We start from the raw sequence: 22,855 nt of genomic DNA, 5'->3' as shown, positions 1-22,855 counted from the left end.
AAGAAAATTCAGTTCATCATTATTCTCAAGCAAAACAAACAGGACACAGTGTAATTAACATGCCATATTTTAATTTTAGGGTTAATCAACAAAATGATAAGCAGCAACAGTTCTGTACGCCATCGGACCGGGTTGACTCAGGAAAACATACGTGCAGTAAATGCTTTTAATTGGGAGAGAGGGTTACAAATACATAGTTATGGCAATGTTTTGGGGTGGGGCGGCTTTCAGCAGGACAAACCCTGATTAAAGTGTCGATGCAATCAGGTCAGTAGTGTATGTAAGGGTTGCGTTTGTATAGAAAATACCCAGTCAAGACGTAGGGGCTTTATGTTTTTAATGTGCTTATGCTCTGTTGCTAACACTGTAAGGCAGTGAGTGTTTTGATTGCAGTATATAGAATGACTTTTGATGCATTGAGATCGTGAATGGAACAAGAGAGGGATGACGTTGGGGGGCAAGTTAGCGCATCAACCGGGTTCCTCCGCACAACTTTTTTTTTTTCCGTTCACTCCAGTTTGAGTAGTTCCACGTCGAAAACCAGGGTGGCGTTGGGAGGGATGACGCCGGGGTGGCCCGTGAGGCCGTAGGCGACATCCGGCGTGCAGGTGAGCTTCACCCTTTGGCCCAGGCTCATCTGAGGGACGAGAGCAAAATACAGACAAAAGGACTTTCGTCACAATATCAGAGCTATTGAAAAATGTGTACTTTAAAATTGTCGGTCTGCAACAGTGCATACAGTATTTTGCTATGAATATTTAAGATTTAAAAAAATGTACTGTAGTGTTTGACATATTTTACTCCATCCATCCATTTTCTTTTGCCGCTTATCCTCACGAGGGTCGCGGGGAAGTGCTGTAGCCTATCCCAGCTGTCAACGGGCAGGAGGAAGGGTATACCCTGAAGTGGTTGCCAGCCAATCGCAGACACATGGAGACAGTCGCACTCACAATCACACCTATGGGCAATTTAGAGTATCCAATTAATGTTCCATGTTTTGGGGATGTGGGAGGAAACCGGAGCGCCCGGAGGAAACCAACGCGGGCACGGGGAGAACATGCAAACACCACACCGGCGGCGCCAGGATTGAACCTGGGACCTCAGAACTGTGAGGCCAATGCTTTCTAGCTGACCCACCGTCCTGCCATATTTAATTGTATTACTATATTATTAAAATTTGTAATTTTTACATAGAACTGAATCTTCAAATGTTCAGCAATTAATTTGTATTTTTTTTCTATTTTCATTTGGTTTTATTTGTATGGTATTAGTTTTGTTTAATTTTTTTACATTTGAATTTAGTAATTGCTAGTTTTCATCTATTTTGCAATGAATATTTATTATTTAAAAAAAAGTTGTGCTGTAGTTTTTGACATATTTTACTATTCATAATTTTTCATTTGAATATGTGGCTAAAAAATGTCATACTTTGAAGGTCAATGGAAGACCTCTTCCTGCTATTTTTTTATTCATAATCTATAGTTCTGTCATATTTACATTAAAACCTGCGAAATGACTTTAATGAATTACAATATACATAACTGGTAACGCATTAAAGTAAATGAATTTTGTCCATTAAAAATAATTACTATACTTTGCATGTAACAACAATATTTAAGTGCCCTTACGTTCAGTTTAATATAATTGTGCTTTATTTGAGAATTCCTGCAATTTTGCTCTTTTCTTCTCGCAAGTTATAACGGCACGCTTTCCCTGAGTGAAAGCTGTCTTCTTCTTAATGTGCACCAGAGGGGGCTGTTGTACAAACTGAGACAAAGTCCGGCTTGTATCAGCTTCAATTAAATCTTTCCCTATTATTAATTATTGAAAGACGTGTTGTTTATCATCATGATGCTCCCATTTCCAATCAAGTAGAAAGAAAAGATTCCTTTGACTGACGAGTGGCAATCACAATCTCTCGCATAGATTGACATAAAATCCCATCTAGCCCGGCAGGTCCAAGGACCGCGTTTACGAGGAATGTTCTGGTTTTCCGAACCTGGGCCACGCCTTCCTCCCAGCCTTTGATCACCTCGTTGCGTCCGATCTTGAACTTAAAGGGCTTGTTTCTGTCTCGGGACGAGTCGAACTTTTTGCCGTTCTGCAGCATACCTGTCAAAGAGAACAAATCGCCACTTTAGGGTTATACTTGCAATGGCTTTTTAGGATTATGTCAGAAAATCCTAAATTGTAGCTGGGAGGGGATGGAGGGGGAGGGGGGGGGGCATCTTGAGTCTGGTTCAATTTTCCCTAATGCACAAAGACGGAATGTGAATCAGGAAGCAGTGGCCTGGTTTATTGGATTATTTTAAGTTAACAACTAGGCCATCGCTCGCCAGCGTATCAAGGGAGGGAGAAAAAAAGTAGAAACCCAGACGAGGAAAGATGGAAGAATCAGAGATTTTGACTATTAAAAAAAAAGAAAAAAAAACATGAATACATTGCCAACACCATGATCAAGACATAAGAAAACAAGTTTATCTTTTGATCGGGAATAACTCCAGAACCCAAAGAGTATGGACTTGCTCGACTAGCCCAATAGATGGTACCCATCAAACTTTTCTCCCCCCTTTTCTCCACTGGTAACTTGTGGCAAAAAAATGATATTTTATGATTAAAAAAAATCCACATTTAGTAACGATCCAGCCCGCCGCATGATTTTGTGTGGCCCGCGGAGGCGAATCATGTGTATCATCTTCCATGATTTTTTTTTTTGATCAAATCTGTACCAAAATTTGCCAACAGTGGTGAGGTCAGCCCCAAGTGGGAATGTTTTTAAATCCGGGTGGAAAACTCTTCTTTTTTTTCATGCTTTTTAGAGTATATCTACTTTTTAATCATATTACTTGTTTTAATACTTTTTTTTAAATATATATTTTGTTTGTCCTTTTTATTGTTTTCATCCTGCTTAAAATGTTTTATCGCTTTGTTTTCAAATGCTTTTAATTATGTAAAGCACATTGAGTCACCTCGTGTATGAAATGCGCTATACAAATAAATTTGCTTTGCTTGCCGATCATAAATGATAAACGTTGAGCGATTACAAGCATTTTTGTGGTTGGAAAAACCCCTTACTCTTGATTTCCGATTCCAAAACTAGGTCATAAATTTCATGTGTAAATATGATGAGGCGGTTAAAAATTTTTTAGCGTTCCACAGCCATAACGGCGAGTACAATGTGCCCCGCGACAAAAACGAGTTTGACACCCATGGTCTAGACTAAGGGCCTACCCTGGCTACCCCCTGACGACTTCTTCCAATACTACTACTACTATACTCCTCCGTACGATGCTTTAATATTAGTCATTACTGGTAGAAGATAAAGAATATATACCTATGAGTACTATTTTCTGTCTACACGCTGCGCCACCGTTTGTGTTTGACTATCAGCCACTTCGAAAAACCGCAACCATTAATGCAAACAGTGAGCATGTCACTTGTGTTTTGCGCTGTATTTCAGTGAGAAACTTGAGTGGAATTCCCACAGCCAAAGCGATGATGGTTTGAAATTCATGTGGAATTTGCTCTTTTTCCATTTCTATTGTCTTACTGAAGTGATTTGAATGGAGGTCACTGCCACCATACGGCACTTGTAGTAGTAACCAAGTAAGTACAGTCATTTCCGGCATACAGAGAGCGCCTGGTTATAAGCCTCACCCAGTACATTTGTAAAGGAAATACCATTTGGTACATATACACGCCGCAGCTGTGTAAAACCCGCAAGTGCCCACATTGAAACACGAGATATTTACAAAGACAGTACACAGAGAGTTTAACGCTAATGCTAACGCTAGCACCGCGCTAACAGGGCCGGTTAAAAAAAACATACTGGTAAAAATCACTGACACACATCAGTAACATGCTAACGCGGGGCCGGACCGGTAAAAGTCACTTCCTCTGCACATATATTCCACCGGTCTCACGCTTCCCTTTTCCGCTCGAGTGCACACTTGCGGCCATTAGGAAAAAATGCACAAATTAGCCGCATCGGCGCATAAACTGCAGGGTTGAAAGCACGTGAAAAAATTTTATAGGCCGGAAATTACGGTAAGCAAACTTGCGGGTTAAAATGATTAGACGGCGCTAGCCGAGCGCTGAAGCGATCCTCCTCCGGTAACAGCTCTTTAATTTGTGTCAGTCTGTGTTCACCCGGCAAGTGTGAATAGTTGGGGGTCTAAAGACGCTTTGTGAACGCCACACTAACGGGGATGACCGCGTCACCTCTCCGCTTTCACCGGCTGTCTATAATTAGCGGCACCGGGCATTTCTAAGAATCACACAAGGCCCGCCGATCGCAGACGGGCCGGGATCGGTTCCAAACAAGGAAGTCGTTGAGTGCAAACAAATCGAGGTCAGCGCCTGCTGGTGTCCCAGTAGCATCGCCGTACAGATCCAGAAATCTGAAAACCGTGTATCAGGGAAACTAAAAAAAAAAATGGACAAAATTGAACACAGAATTCTCTCAATTTTTTTCATGTCATCCAAAATCCAGACTAAATTGTATCGATACAGTATTATGACGGACAACACCGTGCCGAGGAAGTGACTTTTACCGGTATGGTTTTTTTCCCCAGCTGCGCTAGCGTTAGTGCTGTGCTAACATGTTGCTGCTGTATTACTGCCGTGTCTCAGTGATTTTTACCTGTTTTTTTTTTGTTTGTTTTTAGCTGGCCCTGTTAGCGCTGTGCTACCGTCTCAGTGATTTTTTTTTTTTAACCTTACCTGTTCGTGCTACTGTGTTGTTGCTATGTTAAGCTAAGCTAAGGTATTAAAACTTTGAAAACTCTTTCTGTGTACCGTCTTTCTTTCTAAATATCTCGTGTTTCAATGTGGCCACTTGCGGCTTTAACGCAGCTGCGGCTTATGTCTGTACCAAATGGTATTTCCTTTAGAAATGTACTGGGTGCGGTTTATAATCCAGTGCGCCCTGTAGGCAGGAAATTACGGTAGCTTTTTAATGCTATATGATCTGATCTAGGTGCTAGGTGACTCTTCTGCAAATAATAAAGGATAGGTTTAAAAAATGTCTTATATTCACTACGCACATATACAATGAGAATATGCGGAGGTTGATTGTATCACAGTAGAGATATTTGATGCGATGGACCACAATATCGTCCTTCAACGCTGGTGAATTGTGACACCGTATCATAACAAACCGACACGACATGCAATTGACATTTGATGCCGGTGTATCAATATCGTAACATTACAAACATCGACAGGCTATAACACGGTATCGATATTTGAAGAAGTCAAACGTACTGCACCAAATTTCTTCTAAGGCCCATGCGCTGCTGGTCTACAAAAACTCATTGTGGAGTTTTTGCTTTGTCATGAACTCTCACTCATTGGGTCATGGCCCTGATCCAAGCACACTGCTTGCGGTTTTACCATTTTGTGCTACCCTGTAGATAGTTTTTACAGCATTTATTTGATATCCTTGATCTCCAACTTAAGGTGAATAGTGAATATAGTGTGTGTGTGGGGGGGGGGGGTGTTCAAATCCTAACCAAGGAACTGCGATCACAAGTTAAGAGCGTGGTCGTGGTAAAACCTTAACAAAAGCGACAAATCTTGTTGGCTGGCATGTGAGTGGTTTGCAGCCGATGTCGATACTGCGACAGATGCAAATGTTGCCGACTGCCGCTTTTTTTTTTTAAGACCTGAAGGAGAGCTCTAACATTATGGGGTGATAAAAAAAAAAAATCTATATGATCTTGTTGCTGAAGTTATAAAAAGGGTGTGTTCCCATGAACCACTTTATTAGGGACAACAGCAAGCAACACAAGCCCTGACAGGTGTGCTCAGATTTTGCTCATGTATTTTTTGCATTTTATGATTATCAGGGTGTGTTCAAACACTGCAATGTGTGTGTGTGTTTTTTTTTTTTTAATATGGTCTCACTAGATCACAAATGTTCATCTACTGCCAATTTTTTTTTTTTTTTTTGAGGCAGTCGCCGCCGCTATCAGTTATGGGTGCTTGGGTGGAGTGGAAGTTCCCTTCCCTTCCTGATCCTGACGCCGCCGCTCACGGGTCTCAAGAGAAACCTCGGAGCTCTTTTGGCGGCGTGGGCATAAAAAAAAAAAAAACAGGGGCGGGGTTATTTTTACTCCATCGTATCCTGCCCCCGCCGCCGCCCCCCTCCCCTATCCACCCAGTCTCGAGGAGCATGAGACCCCGCACCCCCTCCCTCACTAAAAAAAAGGGTGGATGAAAAAAAAAGCTGCTTTCTGTCTGAGCCCGCACTGCAGTGAACGTCTGCAAGAATGGACCTTTCGGTGGCTGGGAGGACTTCGTGCAATGAGGGTGGGAAAATTGCAGCCGGTGGGCCAAAAGAAACCCACACAATGATTGGATCCAGTCATGAAGTCCAATTATGTGGTGCAGTCAACATAATGTAGACTATGGCACTGCATAGCATTTTTCATCACAATCTCAGCTTGTAGAATCAAACTCCAAGAGTTCCCTTTTTTCATTGGGGAAATGTCACATTATTATTCTCCAAAGAATGACTCCACATATCATATTCCCGTAATTCCCGGCCTACAGAGCGTAACACCTCACTGAGTACATTTGTAAAAGAAATACCATTTGGTACATACATACGGCGCAGCTGTGTAAAAGCTGCAAGTGCCCATATTGAAACCCACATTGAAACAAGATATTTACAAAGAAAGATGGTACACAGTAAGAGTTTAACGCTAGCACTATGCTAGCGGTAACAGGGCTGGTTAAAACAAAACTTAACGGTAAATATCACTGAGACACGCCAGTAACACAGCAGCAACACATGAGTGCAGTGCTAACAGGGCAAAGTCACTTCCTCGGCACATATTTTCCACCGGTCTCATTCTTACTTTTTTCCGCTCGAGTGCCCCCTTGCGGCCGTTAAGAAAAAAAAAACCCACACAAATTAGTCACATAAACCGCAGGGTTGAAAGCGTGTGAGAAAAGTTGCGGCTTGTAGGATGGAAATTACGGTATTCACAGATTTTTGGGGGAACTTCTCCTCCGTTAAATGTTCCTATTTGCAATTTTTTTTTGTGAAATGGCGAAAATGTGGGAAAATGACGTGGCTGCGTTGGCTAAGGACGGCATGGTGGATCAGCTGGTAAAGCGTTGGCCTCACAGTTTTGAGGTCCCCGGTTCAATCCCAGACCCGCCTCTGTGGAGTTTGCCTGTTCTCCCCGTGCCTGAGTGGGTTTTCTCCAGGCACTCCGGTCTCCTCCCACATCCCAAAACCATGCAACATTAATTGGACACTCTAAATCACAGGTGTCAACCTCAAGGCCCGGGAGCCAGATGCTGCCTGCGACATGATTTTATGTGGCCCCCGAAGGCAAATCATGTGTATCAACTTCCATAATTTTTGTTCAAATTTGAACCAAAATTTCAAACTGTCATATCATAAATGATGACGTTGAGATATTGCAAGCATTTTCGTGTTACCAAACATCAACAGTTGAAAAAAACATTACCCTTGATTTCTGATTCCAAAACTAGTTGATACATTTCATGTGTAAATCTGATTTTTATGGTTTCAGTCATAATGGCCCTCTGACAGAAACCGTAACTACAATGTGGCCCGCGATAAATATAAGTTTGACATCCTTGCTCTAAATTGCCCCTAGGTGTGATTGTGAGTGCGGCTGTGTGTCTCTATGTGCCCTGCGATTGGCTGGAAACCAGTTAGGGGTGTACCACGCATCCTGCCCGTTGACTCCCATGACCCTCGTGAGGATAAGCAGCTAAGAAAATGGATGGATGCTTTGGCTCACTATATTTTTGACACTGGACTCCACCACAACAGAAATGATCACAATTGTTGACATGTAGGAATTTTACCTTATGTATCCACCTGCTTACCTGTAAGGTGTTGACTATAACGTATTTTTTAAGCGCGCAGAAATGTTTGAAGACGTTTCGAATGCTAATAGCGTTTAGAGATCACACTTTGCAGGATATCGTATTTATGGTTTAAACCAGCAGGGACTCGCTGTTTGTTCGCGCACTCGAGGAGGTGTTGCGTTTCATGGCCAGTCACCAAACTTTGCTGCCAAGTTCCACCCACACCCAAAGGTGAAAACTCACAATTTTCACAACTAAGTGTTGTCCATCTGTCAAGTAAACTCATCTTAATCTTGACGGCGATCAAGAGACTATCAGGTATGAACTGATAATGGCCCAAATCACCCAAAAACAGCACCGTCGAACCACAATGGCCGACAAGCGATCCTTTCACGGCGTCCGTTCCTATTTTACGTCTATTTTGACCAACAAGCGATGCAGTGCCGACGTCTTCTGAGATTTTCTCCTCGTGAGTGGGTTCAAGCACATTTTTTTTTACATGTTTACTTGTTTTAACGGTACTTGGTTTGAACCATTTCCTCATTCTCATTTTCCGAAGGCAAGGTCCAGCCGTCAATTCCCATGTTGGGAGCACGAACATAGTAAGGAATGACGTCCACATTTAGACATGACCTCATCCCATCCTCTTGGCCTGCTGCTCACGCGGGCACCATTTTTGTCATCAGATTTGTATTTAGATTAGACAAACTGACAATTGTAATGTAGTCATTTAGAAATTTCTGATGTTGTGTGACATTTCTGGTTTGTTCTGGTTGTCTGGTGCAAATAAGGACTTCTCTATTAAGACCCCCATGTATGAAGATAAATCTGGCCTTCAACAGTTTTGGTTGTTTTGTGTGTGGTGTGCTGCGATAATCTCGACGCAGAACACCACACGCAAAGATTATGTTCCCCCTGGCAATCTCGAAATATCACGTGACCACATGCGCTTTCACGTGACACTTGTGGGTATGCGCCACTGTTACCCAAGACTTGGAAAATACTTCTTACTTGGGGGAACCCACTTTTATACAAAAATTGGCCAAGGCATGTTTTTTTGTTTTGAATGTTTATGGGTTTTTTTTGCAGCTTTAATTGGCTGCATGCCATCAGAAACCCCACACAAGATTTTGGGCTGAAAGCGGACATTATATAACACTGCCGGCCACTACCACCAGTTTTGGAGGCTATAAACAGGACAAATCTATTCTTAATAGATGTCAGACCTCAGGATAATGTTTCATCCTTGCCATGAAATTACCCTCAATCCCCGGTTAATTTTCATAATGCCCTTGGAGGGTTTTCCATTTGGAAAATCCCCCATCTTAAATTCCCATAGAAATTAACCTTATGTTTTCCACCCCATTCAATCTCAAGGAGTACCTAATGTTGTGGCCAGTGAGCAAATTATGAGATCAATAATAACAAGAATAATAATAATAATTTGTTTTCAATCTAATTCAAAAGCCGCGTGCCAGCGCGAGCGGCTTTCCCTAAAAATGTCAGCCTCGTGACAGGCTTGCTCTCCATATTTGGGAATCTTGCCTCCCGCCCGAGTCACGGGAGGGTCAGCTGCACGCCATGTAAGCAAGCGTCTGTGCAGTGCGTGCGTGCGTGTCTGCGTGGTTTGAATCCCAAAGGGAGCCTCACAAACAGCCGCGTGCGTCCGGCGCTGCCATTGAGTTTGGGATGAGGTGAGGACAACAAAATGTGACATTTGCTTGCAACTGAAAGTAAAAAAGAAAAGAAAAGAAAATACTACACAAACAGCACTATTTATCTTTACCTGCCTGGTGTCCCAATTCTTTCGCTAACCCCTATCTTCTATTGACTTCCTCTTCATGGGATCTTGGTTTAATCGTCGCTCTTATAAAACTGAAAGTGGCCCACGCATTCCCCCAGAGAGGCGGCAAGGACGCTCCCACGTAACTACAATTTCATGTTTTGTTTTGTTTTTTTGTGCAAGCCATCCAACTACAAAACAGTGCTACACCCAAAAAGACGATAACGGAAATATTCCCGCAATTAACATTGTCCGTGCTCTTCTAATTTGGTAACCATGACACACAATCTCTCCCTGATTATTACCCAAAGTGACCCTAAAATGTCCTTTTCAAACCAAAATATTACACTTGCTGTGCGGCGCATGACCTTTCAAACTCAGCTTATTAGAATTTCAAGTTTATTGGCAAGCTATCAAACTTTGCCACCCACAACCAATGACCAAGGTCTCACTGCCACAAGTCGGTACAGCCCAACTATCTACGAGCAATTTGACAAAAAAAAATTCATGATGCTCTGTGAACAATTGATTCAGGTTTTGTGGGGGTTTTTTGGGGGCGAGTCGGCAAATTTCACTGCCATCCTTCCTCCACATGCAGCGACGGAAACTTTTCCGTGTCGCCCTTTTGTCTTGTATGCATACTTTAATTTTGGAAGCAAACCAGTAATATCTCTATCAAGTTCCTTTCTGATATACTCCAAAAAAAATGGTCAAAATAGACCATTAAAACAGCAGACTTCTTATTCATTTTGTGTACCGTACGGCTTTTGAGAACATTAACTCTACATCAGGGCTCTCAAACATGCGGCCCGTGGACCACGAGATGATATTTTGCAGCCCCTACCTTAATATGAAAGTATAATGGTAGTGCGGCCCTTGAGTTTTATATGGATGGCACTTTTACAGTGTTGTGAGCAGAGGAGACCAATCACAGTGGGGTAGAAGGCTATCGGGTGTGTGACATCGAACGGGCTTGATGCTAGCAGAGAAACAATTTTCAATGAGAAAGTTACACCAGCGTTGCCAAGCAGGTTTTTTTTTTCTTTTTTTAGAAGTTTTACACACAAGTTGTAAACACCAGCGTCCTTCATCTTATTTTTTGAATTAAAAAAAAAAAGATGTTTGAGAAGATAGGATTGTTTTCATTTATAATTTTAATTCCACATAAGCCAGGGATGTCAAACGCATTTTGGTTCCGGTCTCCCTCAGAGGACTGTTATGACAGTGAAACAATACAAATATTTAATCATCTCATCATATTTACGTCATCAATTTATGATCTACTTTTGGAATCAGAATTGAAAATTGAAAAAAATTGCAATTGACACTCTGGATTTGGATTCGTGGGCCACATGAAATCACGTGGCGGGCCAGATCTGGCCCCCCGTGCCTTTAGTTTGACACCTGTAACATAAGTTAAACTTTTCAGACCCCTGCTCGAAATGAATTGTTGCCCATCAAAAATTTACATTCCAAAGAGAAACTGGCTTGCTCCTCCCACACGGAATGACAAAAGGAATTATAATTTTGCATCATCCATCTGTCTGTCTTATAAGGTTAAAATTTGGCTGCACTCTCATAAAATGAAGGAACCCTAGAGAATCGCCATGATTAACCAGAAAATGGCCATTTCAAAACAAAATGGCTGGCTTCCTGTCTTTTCCGGCAGGGCTTCATCAGACCGTTTTCCACGACAGACATGCCAACCCAGTGAAGCTGTCTGGGGGTGGGGGTGGGGGGGCTGATTTTTTTTTTTTTTTTTTTAGACCCCGGCCATAGTTTTCATGGCAGCCATTTCCCTATCGCAAAGTCGATAACAGGTTTATCGCTCCGTGGGGTCTGTCTGGCTGAACTGGAGCCAGCAGCGTGATGATTTAATGAGTCAAAATGGGGGAGGACATGCGGAGTGAGGCAATGCGGAGGATGTGAGTGACGCACACCAATGGAGACGTCCAGTCAGCGGGGAGGCGGACATGGGGGTGTTGATACCTTGTTTGGGAGGAAAATACCAGTAACGCAAACAGCACCGCTTCGCCTTTTTCCGATGGTTGGATAATACACTCGGCCGACCCATTATGTCATCGTTTATCGTTTGCGCCACAGTCAGCTGATTTTTAATACTACTCTATTTATGACTTAGGGACAGGAACATTAAAAGAAAATATATTGCAGGACACAATATCAACACGTCGTCTCTGTAAATCGCAGCTTTTCACCTGTCGCAGGAAGTTTTGGAACGCACCCCCTGCGGGAAACGAAAGTTGAATGGAATAAAAATGGTGCGGTTTCTTCTTTCTTGCTAAAGTTAGATAAGAGCTGCGCGCGTGTCTCGACTCCGCCACGTGCGTTTATGACAAAGCCTGAAGCGCAGCGCGTGAGGCGGGGTTTTTATAGCGCCGTCATAAACCTGTCGATCCGCAGACTGTTGCTGATACGAGACGAGCCTTGCTTTTTGTTTTGTTTACTTTCTGTCTGACCTACTTGTCTGCGTCGAACGAGTCCCCGAGGCGCACGCTAACCCAAATGTGTCCCCCCCCCCTTGTCCCGGCAGTGCGGCTCGCGAAAAAATTGGATGGTCTGAATAAAAGGGACTCTATAGTATGATCGCGGACGTACTGGACGGGATATTGAGCCCATATGGGACAACATGGGAGAGCTTTGGGCCACATTAGATTTCTCAAACTTTTTACAACAAATACCACCATCATAAACAAAATCAAAAAGCAGTAGCGTAGCAGGCTTAAGTGTTCATCAGAACAGAGGGGAAGGATATGAAAAATATTCTTGTAAAGAGTGTAGCCCATCGTAGGCAATACTTCTGATTTATCACATTTACAGGCGCACTACACATCACTACAATAAAATCAATGCTAATGATAATATATTACTATGACTCGCTCTGAAAATAAACATCTGCGTACAGCTACGGGAGGCAGCATGTCTACATTTGGTGAACTACGTACTATACACGGCGGCATGGTGGAACAGCTAGAAAACGTTGGCCTCACAGTTCTGAGGTTCCGGGTTCAATCCCGGACCCGCCTGTGTGGAGTTTGCGTGTCCCACATCCCAAAAAAACATGCAACATTCATTGGACACTCTAAAATTGCCCCTAGGTGTGATTGTGAGCACGGCTGTTTGTCTCAAGATGCCCTGCGATTTGCTGGCAACCAGTTCAAGGTATAGCCCGTCTCCTGCCCGGTGACAGCTCGGGATAGGCTCCAGCACTCCCCACGACCCTGGTGAGGATAAGTGGTGAAGAAAATGGATGGATGGACATACTCTACACAGGCCACTGATGCAGAAAACTAGCTAAACTAGCATGGCTAGCTAACGTTATTTCACAAAGTGGAGAAGAGCAGTGTAGCAGCTACTGCTACTCTTTTTCGAAGAAACGAGTACTTTTGCTGTTGTCACGTCATTATCCATGCCGCTTATCCTCACAAGGGTCGCAGAAAGCTGGAGCCTTTCCCAGCTAGCGAAAAGCGGACTACACCCTGAACTGGTCGCCAGTCGGTCGCAGGGCAGATATCAACACAGTCACTGAGCGGGAATCGATCCCACGCTGCCGGCACCAAAGGCAGGCGTGTGTACCACTACACCATCAGTGACTCCACTTTAATTTTATTTAAAAAATAAAAAAAACTTGTTTACTTTCATTGCATTTAATGTAATGTAATGATAATGTAAATACGGAGCACATTCAGTGTAAGAAAGATAACGATGACATAAAAGTTAGCCAAACATTTCAAAATAAAACATTTTAGGGCTGTAAAAGCAATACTGTGAAGTCGCGATATTTTTCCTCCGAGTTATCATATTGTTAGAATCGTATGGTAAAAAAAATGAGACCGCTTGAGATAAGACAACACGAGACGGCAGAAGACATCGCATAAAAGAATGACTCACTCACCTATGTAATGAACCACACACGTCTGACCCTTCTTTGGAAATGTGCTTCCTGTGGGGAAAATAAAATACGCATGAGTTCACATTATGGAGCCCCCCCTCCCCGTCCACCCCGATATTGCAGTACAACTACTGCGATACCAATATTTTTTTAGTACTGCTTCCTGGACATACCATATTGGTGACAATGTGTATTAATACATTTGCAAGTCCAAATTTAAAGTTACGCATCTTCAAGGGAGGAAGCACTGTGGGGCGACTAGTTAGAACATATGCCTCACAATTCTGAGAAAACGAGGTTCAAATCCCCGGCCCTGCCTGTGTGGAGTTTTGCATGTCCTGCGTGGGTTTTCTCCTGGCACTCCAGTTCCCTCCCACATCCCAAAAACATGCATTAATCGAAGACTCTAAATTGCCCTTACATGTGATTGTGAGTACGTATGGTTGTTTGTCAGCGCCCCCTGGCAACCCCGAAGATAGCTAGGATAGGCTACAGTACTCCTGCGACCCTTGTGAGGATGAGCGGCTCAGAAAATGGATGATATCTTCAGGGTAGTACCATATTGTACCACAACATGCCAGGCAATAAAATCACATTTATGTTATTGATTTAGCCACCTTTTTTTTTTTAACATGGTGGTTCCTTGGGAGTGCGAGCTTGATTCATTCTAATTGAACAATGCTATCTCAAATCATCTTTCCTCATCAAATTTAATGGCTATGCTATTAATCCCCCCAAATTGTTTTTTTTTTAAAAGCAAAATACTATTCTGTAATATAGTACTTAATGAAAAACGGAGTAATAACACAATTATTAAATGGAATGTTTTGGGATAAATTGAATGCATTGTGATTTAATACTCAAATTCAATAAATTGGGCTTCTCTTGGTGTGTGCGTCTTAACCAACTGAGGCCAGTCCTGCAGACATAACCGTAGAAGACTCAAAAGGGCAATTTCATTTGTCAGTTTTCACACAGGAGAAACAATATATATCTGTGATGTATTGTTTTCTTGCCTGTCTGCATGTGTTGCGGCGTGGATTGTTTTCAAATATGAATTGAATGCGTCACAACACAATAAAGCAATGCAATGCAATTCACAATGTGTTTATGGCCTTTTCCATAATGTGTTAGCAGTAGGCTAGCAGATTTAAAAGCATAGTATGTGGTTGTAAAAAAAAAAATATACACACACACACACACATATATATATATATATATATATATTTTTTTTTTTTTACAGTTGGTTAAGACGCACACACCAAGAGAAGCCCAATTTATTGAATTTGAGTATTAAATCACGATGCATTCAATTTATCCTAAAACATTCCATTTAATAATTGTGTTATTACTCCGTTTTTCATTAAGTACTATATTACAGAATAGTATTTTGATTTAAAAAAAAACACAGAATTTGGGGGGGATGGATTCGTTAATAGCATAACCATTAAATTTGATAAGGAAAGATGATTTGAGATAGCAGTGTTCAATTAGAATGAATCAAGCTCGCACTCCCAAGGAACCACCATGTTAAAAAAAAAAGGTGGCTAAATCAATAACATAAATGTGATTTTATTTTGGTTCTTTTAGAACCTGCGCCTTGTACAAACACTGGAATTTTAAGCATGAGGATATATTGCAGGATTGAATGAAAATATTAAAACGTTGAATAGTTTCGGGCCTGGGGGAGAGAACTACCAAGCCCCCCCCATCGGCAAGCAACTCACCATCACCGGGAGATATTGTCTCGACTTCCACGCCCATGGTTTTGGAATAATTCGTCGATTTCTAGCCGTAGAACATAAGCCCTTCCCAGGCGAGCGATTCCCCGTATGGCCGCTACCGTAACAGCTCGGTGTTCGCCGAAGGACAGCATGCAGTCGTCACCCGACCGCCGCCGAGAGCCACCCAGCCGAGATATGAGAGGGGCGAGAGAGCAGATTTTTGGGCTTCCACTGGCCAGCGGGCTGTTACAAGATGGCGGCGCCACACTGCGGCAGAGCGGAGTACTTACTGACCGAACAGCGGTTCCTTATTACATAGATTTGTGGCCGTTGTTTGGGATAAAATGTCAACCGCTGCAACTACGAAAAGTCAAACTTGCTGCTTTGAGTATAAATCCGAGGGAAAATACAATTCGAACGAGTGAATAGTCTCAGAATTAGCCCGGCGTCCACTTGAACTATGTTTCCCATGATGCATCTTCCAGCGTGGTGTTCGGGAATCACTTCCGTGTCAAAAGAGGAGTGGGAGATGTTTTTATAACGGATGCTGCATGGTCGTAAATTTGTGCTTTGTTTTAGTTTTTTTTTTTTCGACATATTAACTACACTGAATGCACAACACTTTTTACAAAGTTAGTCACAAAATACAAAAAAAATGAAAATGTTCCGTGAAGTTTATTAGTAATTGTTTTTGTTTTCTACGGAAGCGTATTACTGCCACACCAAAAAAAAAAAAGCCACGTTTCACATAATCATGTGAAACGATTCCAGAGGGATACGAACCCACAATCCCTGCTTTACCAAACCAATGCTCAAACCACTGATCCACAGGACAACCATAATAATACCTAATAGATAATAAAACCAGGATGGAAGAGAAGTTCAGAAATGGAAGGATGGAGGGCAGGAAGGAAGGATGGATGGAAGAGAAGATAAGGCAGGAAAAAGAGGGAGAGAAGATAGTGAGGAAGGATGGAGGAGGTTCAGAAAGGGAAGGATGAACTGAAGGAAAGATGGAAGAAATGAAGCATGGAAGAGAAGAGAAGGCAGGAAAAAGAGGGAGAGAAGAAAGTGAGGAAGGATGGCGTTAGAAGGAATAAAACCAGGATGGAAGAGAAGTTCAGAAATGGAAGGATGGAAGAGAAGATAAGGCAGGAAAAAGAGGGAAAGGATGATGGGAAAAAGTGCAAAATTAAGAAAAGAGAGGGCGAATCCTGCAAAGGAAGAAAAGACAAAAGGGCAGGAAGAAAGGATGAATGCCAGGAATGGTGCTCAGAAAGGGAAGGAAGGAAAGATGGAAGAGGAGATAAGGCATGAAAAGAAGGAAAGGAACCCTGGTGTTAAATGAAAGTATAACAAAGGTAGAATAGAAAGTTGGAAAAAAGAGTATGAGTAATGGAGGAATGAAAAGGGGTCCGTGAAGGGAGAAGGATGAAAAGGGAGAGAAGATAGTGTGGAAAGAAGGATGAAAGGAAAGAAAAGGATGGAAAGAATCAAGTGTGAAAGGAATGAAAAAGAGGAGGCTGACTAATTGGAAGGGGTGTGAGCATGGAAGCTAGGTAGAAGGATGGAGATGGAAGGAATAAAAACAGGATGGAAGAGAAGATAACGCATAAGAAAGAAGATAAGGATGATGGGGGAAAAGTGTGAAATGAAGAAAAGATGGCGAATACAGCAATTGAAGAAAAGACAAAAGCGTGCAAGGCAGGAAGAAAGGATGAATGAACTCTATAGTTAATAATTAAATGGCGTTTTACGACAATATTCATATCAATGAACAGTCGGCCTTTGGGGAGCAGCGTTTAAGTTAAACTGCATTTCCCATGATGCACTTCTCAAAATGACGCCAGACAATCACTTCCTGGTTTGAGACTTGTAAACATGGCGGTGCCCGGCAAAATGTGAAGTTACGGCATAAAACGTTCACCGCAAGCTTTAATCGACAAAGTACGTGTTGTTTACATGTTTATTTTTTTTTGTTTGTTGACGGGTTGTTTAGGTCTATCCGATCCTAAACGTGGAGTTAAAGCACAGCGTGATTGCATTCTAACACGTGCGCTCAGATCTTAATGTGGAAAATCATTCTGAAGCGGCATCATGGACGGAAAAAATGATTTATTTGAATTTCACGAGACTCTCACTACTATATGCTTTCCTACATAATACTATTAGGAATGCACCGGTGCCATTTTTTAAAGACCGAGTACAAGTTGTTCAATAACTCAACACGAACTTTTCTAGAACATGTACGTATATTTCTATCAAATACAATTTCCATAGTAACAAGTTGTCAATATTGACATTTTAATATTTTCCAACAGTCTTGACACACGTTCCAATTAAATGTCACGTGTAACACAAGGCAGTACAGTTAGATTGTTTCGTAGTTTGAAAATTAGTGACACCAGTTAGTAAAAAATAGATAAGAGGTAATAGAAGTAAAAGACCAAATATTGTCACGATTTGTATTTACATGGTTCCTACCCCTGCTTGTCCAGATGTCAGGCTGGTAAAGTAGCATAGCTCCTGGTTAATGTTAAAATTAGCTATAATTCATCAACCAGTGCATCCCTGATATTTTAGAGTTGTTGTAAACTTTGCATGGGAATTAGCAGGACTTTATCGGAAAGTTTGTGACGCTTCAGATATGCCGTCGCTTGAGTGAAGTGGAAAAAAAAAATGCAGCAGTCAAGGTACTGTAATACATTTGTAAGTGGGAAAGGACAGTGATCACTACTGTTTGGATGTGCTTATAATGGGACAAAATGTTAATATTTATGTTTGAATAAATTAAATCATTAATTCCCACATAGGTGTTCCGCTTTGGAATATTTCCCATTTTAGCTTTCCATGTAAATTGACAGTAATTTGTAATCTTCCACCCCTTTGGAACCCCATTTCTCCCACTCAGCAACGACTTATCTGGAGTTTGGGCCCTGAGAACGACAAATTGTCCTCTCCCCGACATGATTAAGTGACCGACGTCAGCGGCCTTGGGTCCCGAGGGTGTCGTGTCGAGGTCACCGCGCCTTAATCAGCTCTTTGTGCACGTCACCGCGCCCTCGGCTCAGGAGAGCGGATTAAGGCGCCGCCTTGGGAGGAAACCCAGGAGGGAGCCTTCGCGGGTTCTAATCTGCAAGGTGAGGAGCCACCGGCCGCTCGGATTCGTTTTTCCGCTTTCTGGCCGGGATGGACCTGGGCCGGGCCAAGCTGCTGCGGAGCGGCGTCAACACGCTGCACCAGGCCATCCACCCGCTGCACGGCGTGGCGTGGACCGACGGCAAGCAGGTGTGCCTGACCGCGTTCTACTTCCAGCGCGGCGAGGCCAAGTTCGGCGACACGAACGTCATCGGGCAGTTCGAGCACGTCCTGGGGCTCTTCTGGGGGCCGCTGTGCTGCCCCGACTCGCCCGCCCTGCTGGCCGTGCAGCACAAGAAGCACGTCAGCGTGTGGCAACTGCAGCTCAGCGCGTTGGAACACAACAAGCTGCTGTGCACGCAGACGTGCGAGATGAGCGAACCCTTCCCGTTGCTCGCCCAGGGCTGCGTCTGGCACCCGAAAATGGACATTCTGGCCCTCCTCACCAAGCGGGACGCGTCGGTGCTGTTCTCGGTGCGGGTGGACAACAGGAGGACCAAGGCGGAAATTAAAGGCAGCGGGCTGATTCACTGCGCGTGCTGGACTAAAGATGGCACCCGGCTGGTGGTGGCGATCGGTGCCGCCTTGCACTCCTACATTTGGAACGACATCCACAAGAGCCTGCTGGCCTGCTCCTTCTGCCCCATCTTCGACGTGGGGGGCTACGTCTGTGCCATCGAGGCAACGGGGGACTCGCAGGTTGCCGTGGCAACGGAGCTGCCCCTGGAGAAGCTGTGCGGCTTGAACGCCGGGATGGCCTTCGAGGTGGAAACTCCACGGGACCAGACGCCGGAAAGCGACCTCTCTCAGGACTCCAGGCGGCTCTCGTTCGACCTCGCCGAAAGGTCTCGCACGGCCACCCCGGGCCCGCTGGACCTCACCCACCTCCTGGCGAGACACCGGCGTTCAGATCCCAGCCCGCTCATCCACCTGCAACGCAAGGACACGGTGACGGGCTCCGGGCAGGACTCGTCGCATCTGGTGTTGATCACGTACGAGCGCAAGGTGGTCACCACCCGCAAAGTCAGCATCCCGGGGATCCTGGTGCCGGACTTGCTGGCGTTCGACCCGCGCGCCTCCACCGTGGCCGTGGCCTCCAACGCCTGCAACACGGTGCTGGTGTACCGCATCACGGCGTCGGCCATGGCCAACATCCAGCAGATCTCGCTGCAGACCGCCGACAGACCCAAGGGGGTGTGTTTCCTCAGCGAGAAGGTGCTGCTGATGATGGTGGGCCGGCAGAAGTCCGCGGACCCCGCCTTCCTCCCGTCCTCAAACACGGAGAAGTACACCGTGCGCCTGGTAGCCAAAGAGTTTGACGGGGAGGGTGCCCCCTCCCCTCTCAACGCAGAGCCTGCTTCTAATTTGTCACGGATTAGGAGGCACTCAGAGCACATGCCCAAGGAGGACAGGGAGCAGCTGGGGATAAAGGACTTGGTTCTCCCCGGGGCGGGAGCAGTCCCCCACTCACCCGGCAGCAGACGCAGGCTGGTGGAGGAGCTGAGGAGCCCCGAGCCCAGCCCCGCGGCCAGCTCCGCGGTCTTCTCCTATTCGGAACGAACCCCCGGCGTCGCCGCGGAGATCTCGGACATCGGCCGCATGGCTGGCCTGGCGGTGGCCGGACCGGCCAGCAGGGACTCCAGCCGGGCGGGATCGCCTCGACCGGAGGCGGTCCCGGAGCCGCCGCTGGCCCCGCCGGGCGGCTCCTCCAGGGAGCGCGCCCTGGAGCATCTGATCTTCAACATGGAGCGGCTGTTTGTTCGCTTCGCCGACGTGCAGCAGTGCCTGGGCGAAATCCGAGAATACACCCAGAACGGCAAGAAGATACCGAGTTCCTACCCGGCCGCCGCTGAGCCACCTTACCTCAACGTCACATGCCAGGTACACTCACGTTGAAAAACTGGAATCTCTCTTTTTGATTTGACAAAAATGTGTGGTTTTTTTTAGTACTTTTTTTTTCCTATGCCTACAGGACGCTGATGTTATGTTCCCTTTATAAACAAGTGATAATCTGGAATATTCTGCTAACGTCTAAGTACAAGGAGCCTCCATTTATCATGGGGGATGTGTTTCAAACGGCGATCGGCGAAAATCTTCCTTATAAAAAGCATATACAGTCAGGTGTCAAACTCAAGGCCCGGGGGCCAGATCTGGCCCGCCAACGTGATTTTATGTGGCCCGCAAAGCCAAATCTAGGTGTGTCAATTTCCATGATGTGAAGTTTCAAATTGTCATATATCATAAATGATAAAGGTGAGCTATTACAAGCAATTTTGTGTGACCAAACATGAATAGTTGAAAAACGCATTACCCTTGATTTCCGATTCCAAAATTAGTTAATAAAGTGATTATGTAAGTATGATGAAATGATCAAATATTTTTTTTCCACAGTCATAACGGCCCTCTGAGGGAAACCGGAACAGCAATGTGGCCCGCAAGAAAAATGAGTTTGACACCCCTGCAGTGCAACCTCGGTTCTCGACCACAATCCGTTCCAGCGGGCGGTTCGAGAACCGATTTTTTCGAAAACCGAATCGATATTTCCCACGTGTGCGTACAGAGGCTGCGTTATACACAATAACAACGTGCGCGTCTGGATCACCTGGCCGGGCCGCGCGCGTTATGTTATTTCAGGGTCTTGTCACAGGCGTTCGAGTACCGAAAACCGATTTGTACGTGTACGTGTTCCGAGTATTCACTGTACTTTTGTACCCATTGTATGTTGTTTTTTTTTGACGTGAAATATAAAAGTAAGTACAAAATGAAAACATTTGCGCTGCCGTAGGCCACAACTCCCGTCCAGATGCTCACACTGAGATTTAACAACCATGTTTCCCAATTCCACTCTCTAGGCCACACCCCTTAAAGGTACATACAACGCCGCAGTGATTGTTGTCACTCATTCCAATTTACAGTTAGTTAATGTATTCGTTAGACTATGGTCTTGGTCACAGAATGTCACGATATCACTGTATACATGTGCTGCGAAAACTGCTGCACTTGACTTTTGCGTTGTTTTTGCGTTGCGCAGAAGCAGCTGTCCGAGAACGTGTTCATCGACGAGCGCCGCCCGGTGCTGCTGTGCGACGGCAAGCTGTGTCTGCGCGCCCTGCAGGAGCTTTTCAACCTCGCCGTCGTGGAGATGCTGCACGGTACGAGCCGGCGATAAACTCGCTCCGCTGCTTTTCATTTGCTAGCCCGCTGAGCATTGACCCGCAATATTTGTTGTTTATGTAATGCGCTATAAAACGAGCAATTTTACATGCACATTTAACACGTTAATTGCATTAAAGAAATTACTATTTGTATTTGAATTACTAAGAATAATATCTTGAATTATTTTTCACATGATTCCACATTTTATATACACAGACGTGCTCCATCTGTCCCTTTTTAAAAAAGTTTGCCATGGTGTCGTGCGTTTGTGCTATTATTGGATGTGATTAGCAGCTTGGGAGAGATTAGAAGGTTTTAAGCAGAAGCATCTTATCTTATTGGCATACAACAATTGTAAAAACAAAAAAAAAACACCCGCTGGTTATATTCATATTTTTTGTTGTTTTTTTTTTTTCCAGGGCCACTGTGGATCGTCCTGGTGGCCGACGCCGACGGTTTCGTGCCCCTGACGTTCAAGCCCAAAGACGAGCTCACGGTACGCAACGGCAAGCGCAAATCCACGCTGCGCGCCCCCGGGAGCCCCGAGACCTCCTGCCCGTCAAGTCCGGCCCCCAGCCACAACCCGAACAACACCATAACGGAGGCCTCCACGTAGTTTTATGGACTTAGACCGCCACTTGGTCAATAAAGCAGTTTTGACAACTTTTTGTTTCACCTGTTGTTTACGGGATGGAATGGAATCACCAGATGATGTGCAATTTATGAGCAAAATAGAGTATTCCCATTTCTTCTTTTGTTTTTGCAATTTTCTTGAAACCCTGTCGTGAAAAATCTCCAATTGGGTTATACTGTCCTGCAATAACCCGTAGCCGCCACGAGATGGCAGGATTTTGCCTAAATCGCAACTTAGTTCAGCACTAAAGCAATTTTCATGCTTCGGCCTGTGCACAAAAATAGAATATATGAACTTACTAGCAAGGATAATTCCCTAAAATTCACTTTTCGTTTGACTATTCCGTTGCTGCGCTTTAGAGAGCCTCGTTGTCGACCCAAGAAAGATGCTAGAGGAAGAAGCATCCATTTTTACAAGACTCAATATATTTTTTTTTCCAGATAAATAATGACATACACTATCTAGTTTCCAAATATAATATCTGTGTTTGAATAGTACAGTGAGAGGCATTGCCTTTGTGACATTTTTCGTTTGTGTCGCTTTATAACGTTGACTTACGCTCGTTCACCGGCAGCATCAACCACATTCAATATGGCGGCGACGTTGACGTACTTGTCAGCGCCGTCTTTCCGGAGACTTTTTTTTTGTTCATCCTT

The 22,855-nt window shown here is 44.2% G+C and overlaps 2 protein-coding genes across 3 annotated transcripts; one reads left to right on the top strand and one right to left on the bottom strand.

The window, feature by feature from the left end:
- Positions 1-49: 49 nt before the first annotated feature.
- fkbp1b (FKBP prolyl isomerase 1B) lies at positions 50-15,763 on the bottom strand. Its single transcript, XM_061812585.1, has 4 exons — positions 15,275-15,763; positions 13,551-13,598; positions 2,000-2,112; positions 50-637 (listed from the first exon to the last, which is right to left on the bottom strand). The coding sequence occupies exons 1-4, from the start codon at positions 15,309-15,311 to the stop codon at positions 509-511; spliced, it is 327 nt and encodes a 108-aa protein (XP_061668569.1). The 5' UTR covers positions 15,312-15,763; the 3' UTR covers positions 50-508.
- A 268-nt stretch (positions 15,764-16,031) lies between these two features.
- On the top strand, positions 16,032-22,464 carry wdcp (WD repeat and coiled coil containing). 2 transcript variants are annotated; one of them, XM_061812584.1, is made up of 5 exons: positions 16,033-17,218; positions 18,183-18,411; positions 18,587-20,290; positions 21,441-21,561; positions 21,985-22,464. In XM_061812584.1, the coding sequence occupies exons 3-5, from the start codon at positions 18,782-18,784 to the stop codon at positions 22,179-22,181; spliced, it is 1,827 nt and encodes a 608-aa protein (XP_061668568.1). In that variant the 5' UTR covers positions 16,033-17,218; positions 18,183-18,411; positions 18,587-18,781; the 3' UTR covers positions 22,182-22,464. The 2 variants fall into 2 exon arrangements, with proteins under 2 accessions (XP_061668567.1, XP_061668568.1); XM_061812583.1 differs by having other exon boundaries at positions 16,032-17,218; positions 18,183-20,290.
- Positions 22,465-22,855: the final 391 nt, after the last annotated feature.

This window comes from Syngnathoides biaculeatus, chromosome 23, assembly GCF_019802595.1.
Source record: "Syngnathoides biaculeatus isolate LvHL_M chromosome 23, ASM1980259v1, whole genome shotgun sequence".
Lineage (NCBI taxonomy): Eukaryota > Metazoa > Chordata > Actinopteri > Syngnathiformes > Syngnathidae > Syngnathoides > Syngnathoides biaculeatus.
This window is presented reverse-complemented; position numbering and strand designations above follow the sequence as displayed.